Source organism: Pistacia vera, unplaced genomic scaffold (assembly GCF_008641045.1).
Source record: "Pistacia vera cultivar Batoury unplaced genomic scaffold, PisVer_v2 Contig451, whole genome shotgun sequence".
Classification (NCBI taxonomy): Eukaryota; Viridiplantae; Streptophyta; class Magnoliopsida; order Sapindales; family Anacardiaceae; genus Pistacia; species Pistacia vera.
Window position 1 is genome coordinate 25,824 of NW_022196281.1, and position 4,713 is coordinate 30,536.

At 38.2% G+C, this 4,713-nt stretch overlaps 1 protein-coding gene across 1 annotated transcript; it reads right to left on the bottom strand.

The window, feature by feature from the left end:
- Positions 1-750: 750 nt before the first annotated feature.
- On the bottom strand, positions 751-3,914 carry LOC116144677. The gene is made up of 2 exons (XM_031430127.1): positions 3,633-3,914; positions 751-954 (listed from the first exon to the last, which is right to left on the bottom strand). Exons 1-2 carry the CDS (start codon positions 3,912-3,914, stop codon positions 751-753), a joined length of 486 nt encoding a protein of 161 aa, XP_031285987.1.
- Positions 3,915-4,713: the final 799 nt, after the last annotated feature.

Here is a 4,713-nt window from a genome sequence, read left to right on the forward strand (position 1 = left end):
ATTGATGATGTTCATGATAGTGTGGCTTATGTGAAATAGATAGAGAGCAGGCTTACTGTCTTTTTAGAGATAGTGCAAATGTTACGTTTGCCAAACTGGAAGCTAATCCTGGACTGCAGAACAAGGTGGAATTCCACTTTTGGGATATTGTCAACTGTAGTGAAGTTTAAAAATGTCTTTCAAAGGTATAAAGAGAAAGACCCACATTATAATTGTTGTCCCACCATAGAGGAATGGGTAAAGGTGTAGCAAGTTTGTGAAGTGTTGGGGGTGTTTAGTACTATGAAATCAAAAGAGTTAATTCTTAATATTATTGTGAATAATGTACAACAATTATACAGACACCCAGTAATCAGCAAAATATGGAAATGAAATAATTATATTCCTAATAAATCTGATCCTTATCTCTAATGTGATAGTGTACAACTCAACATCCTAATCCTAACATGATTCTATACAACTCAACACTCCCCCTTAAGTTGGAGCATATAGATCATATGCACCAAGCTTACTACAAATAAAACTAATACGAGGACCCCTGAGTGATTTAGTGAGAATATCCGCTAGTTGGTTGTTTGAGTTGACATGACTAGTAATAATACAACTGGGCAAAATTTTCTCCCGAATAAAATGATAATCAATTTCTATATGTTTAGTCCTCTCGTGAAACACCGAATTAGAGGCAATATGGAGAGCGACTTGATTATCACAATGTAACTTCATTTGTGATACTTCTGCAAATTTCACTTCTTAAATTAGTTGCTTCAACCAAATGAGTTCATAAGTCGCTAAGGCCATTGCATGATATTCTGCCTCTGCACTCGATCTAGCAACAACATCTTGCTTCTTACTCTTCCAAGATACAAGGTTTCCCCCAATAAGAACACAAAATCCTGAAGTGGAGCGTCTATCAGACAGAGCACCTGCCCAATTAGCATCAGAATACCTAACAACCTGTGTTGTGTATAACTCATGTTTTCATATAACAAACCTTTACCGGGTGCACCTTATATACCTTAGAATTCGAACAACTGCATCCTAATGACTATCACATGGAGACTGTAAGAACTGACTTACGACATTGACAAAGAAGGATACATCGGGTCATGTGATGGTGAGATAATTAAGCTTACCAACCAGTCTTCAGTATCTTCCAGGATCAGCCAAAGGATCCCCCTGTCCAGGTGAAAGTTTTGAATTAGGATCCATATGAGAGTTTATGGGTTTGCAATCTGACATCCCTGTATCTTCTAGAATATCTAGTGTATACTTTCTTTGAGAGATAACAATACCAAAGCTAGATTGAGTAACTTCTATACCAAGGAAGTATCTAAGTAGCCCCAAATCTTTGGTTTGAAAGTGGCTAAACAAGTGTTTCTTCAACTACTCAATACCATCTTGATCACTTCCTGTAATGACAATATCATCGACATAGACAACCAGATAGATGCATTGCTCTAGTGATATATGTTTATAGAAGACCGAATGATCAGATTCACACTGCACCATAGCAAACTCTCGGATGACAGTACTAAAACAGCCAAACCAGGCACGAGGACATTGCTTCAAGCTATATAGTGAGCGACGAAGTTTACAAACTTAGGTAGACTCCCTCTGAGCAAAAAACCAGGCGGTTGCTCTATATGTATCTCTTCTTGAAGCTCACCATGCAGAAATGCATTCTTAATGTCCAGTTGGTACAGAGGCCATAGTTAAATGGTAGCCATAGATAAGAACAAGCAGACATAAGACATCTTCACCACAGGAGAAAAAGTGTTATAATAATCCAACCCATAAGTTTGAATGTACCCTTTGGCTACTAGACAAGTTTTTAAGCGGTCAACCTCCCCATTCGGACCAACTTTGACAGTATAAATCCAATGACAACCAATAGTCGACTGCCCTAGAGGCAAATGAACCAATTCCCAAGTGTTATTATTATGCAAAGCAATCATCTCTTCAACCATTGCATGACGCCACTTGGGATCGGTTAACGCCTCATGATTATTGGAAGGAACAAACATAGACGAAATTGTGGACGCAAAACCAAATATGGTAAAGATAATTAATGATAACTAAGGAAATTATAAATTGGGTGAGAATTGCGAGTGGACTATATACCTTTACGAATGGCAATCAGAAACTAATCATCAGGAGTAGGATCGCGGCATGAGAGGAATCTAGAGCAAGACTTGTAACAAAAGCCTAAAAAACAGGGTCAATGATAATGTCAATACCTGTAAGAGGAATAAGAGCATCATCTACAGGAGGGAACACTCCTGTAGGTGAAGAAAACTATGAGAAGGGACAGATGCAGATGATTGACTAGAAAGGGGAGCAATGTAAGGTACGGGGAGGATTGCAGTTATAGAGGCACATTCTGGTGGAGATGAAGAGAAGAAAGGAGAAGACTAAAAAAATGTAACATCAACAGATATTAAATATCGATTTAATGTGGGACAGTAACACTTATAACCTTTTTGAAGAAGCGAATAACCCAAGAAAATACATTTGCTAGACTTGGCAGACAGTTTATCTTGACCAAGGGAGAAGACATGGGCAAAATAAGTGCAACCAAAGACATAGGGAGGAAGAGTAAAAAACTAGTCAGGGAACAAAATAGAATGAGGTACCTTGTTTTGTAAGAGAGAAGAAGGCATCCGATTGATCAAGAAACAAACTGTCAGCACAACATCTACCCAAAACTGGAAAGGAACCTAATTATGTAAAAGCAAAGTGTAGGAAGTTTCAATGAGATGTCTACTCTTACGCTTAGCAACCCCATTTTGTTATGGGGTATAAGCACAAGATGACTGATGGAGGAATCCCTAGGAGGACATGAATTTTGTAAAGGAGGCAGAAAAGTATTCACGAGCATTATCACTCTGCAACACACAAATATTAGTATTAAATTGAGTCTTAATTTCAGTACAAAAGGATTCAAGTGTGGAAAATAATTCAAAACGAGCTTTTCATTAAAAATAACCAGGTGCAACGAGAATAGTCATCAATAAATGTAACAAAATACTAAAAACTCAAAATAGACGAAACACAACAAGGACCCCACACATCTGAATGAACTAACTCAAAATGGACGCAACCCATTTATTGACAAGCTTGGGAAATGAACTACAAGAATGTTTCCCAAGTTGACACGACTCACAACTGAAAGATGATAAATTAGATAGACTTGGAACCATCTTCTGAAGCTTCAATAAACTAGGATGGCCCAAACGATTATGAAGGAGAATCAGAGATTCTGAAACAATGGATGCAATAGAGGCAAAAGGCAAATTGAGATGGTAAAGGCCCTGTGCTCATGTCCTACGCCAATCATCTGTCCCTTTTCTCGGTCTTATATAACAACAGAAGCATTATCAAAAGTGATAGAACAATTTAAAGACCGTGTAAGTTCACTGACAGACATAAGATTAAAAGCACAATTAGGAATATAAAGAACAGAGTCTAAGGCCAAGGATGAAAGTGGATGTGCACGGCCCACTGCTTTAACAATTGTTTTGGACCTATTAGCCATAGTGACAAAAGACAGAAGACAGAGTTATAGCAGTAGTAATGTGAGAAAGTAAATGAGGGTTACCAAAAATATGATTAGAAGCACAAAAATCAAGTACCCAAGGCTCTATAGGGGAAGACTGAGTGAGGCATGCAACTGAATTACACGAGTGAGTGATAGAGGCAACAGATGAGGAAGACTGCTTATTTGCTTGATACTTGAGATATTCTTCATAATCAGCACAAGTGAGAGTCAAGGACGGCTGAATGTTGATAAAAGTGATCAGTCTAAACAACATTAGAGGCTCAAGGAGGGCGACCATGCAACTTGTAGCATTTCTCCCTAGTATGTCCCCATCAATTATAGCAGCCACACTTAGGTCGACCTCCCTTGCCACCATGGTCTCCCTGGTCTCGTTTATAAGTGTTCTGAGTCTAAGAAGCCAAAACTAAAAAGTCAACCAAGGGAGATCTTGTCACAACACCAGGAGAGGAGACACAAAGTAATCAAGCAAACACTTCATCAAGAGATGGCATAGTGGCACTAGCCAGAATCTGATCTTGTATTGAAGTGAGATCAGTGCTGATAACAACAAAAGTAAGAACCATGAAAAAATTGTCTCGTTGGGCCAGATCTTCTGCTATAGACTTACCGACGAGCAATAACAAATTAAATTATACCTTAAGAGAAGCCGTTCTGCCAAGGAAGTTTGACATACCCATATCTTGTTGTTTGAGAGTAACCATACTAGACACAACAGAATATAAGCGTTGGATATCATTTGTATAAAGTAATTTGGCCCGATGCCATATCTCAAAACAAGTTTTGTATATTTTATAAATAGGGTGAAGGGGAGGGTCATTCGTCTGCCATAATAAACTACATAATAAAGTATCAGTCTTTACCCAAACTGCCTTATCTTTTTTACCCAAACTGCCTTATCTTCTTTGATATCTTCGGCCTTAGTAGTTAAGTGATCCGCCAAGCCTTGTCCCATAGTCCAAATTCAACAGAAGCGTCCTAGAAGGAATAATTAGAGCTACCTATTAACTTTTCAATTGTGATTGGAGGAAGAGAGAAGAATGAAACAGAACCTGATTTAGAGCTAGACCTTTCAGTAGACATGTTTAATGTATGATAGAGATGAAAACTGATCTGGGCAGCAAAAAAATATATTTTCGACGACATAGGATGTTTTC

Coding starts and splice junctions, on each gene's coding strand:
- LOC116144677 (XM_031430127.1), bottom strand. CDS start 3,914: ATGGTGGCAAGGGAGGTCGACCTAAGTGTGGCTGCTATAATTGATGGG. Junction 955..3,632: donor CTTCCCCTATAGAGCCTTGG/GTACTTGATTTT, acceptor TACACAACACAG/GTTGTTAGGTATTCTGATGC.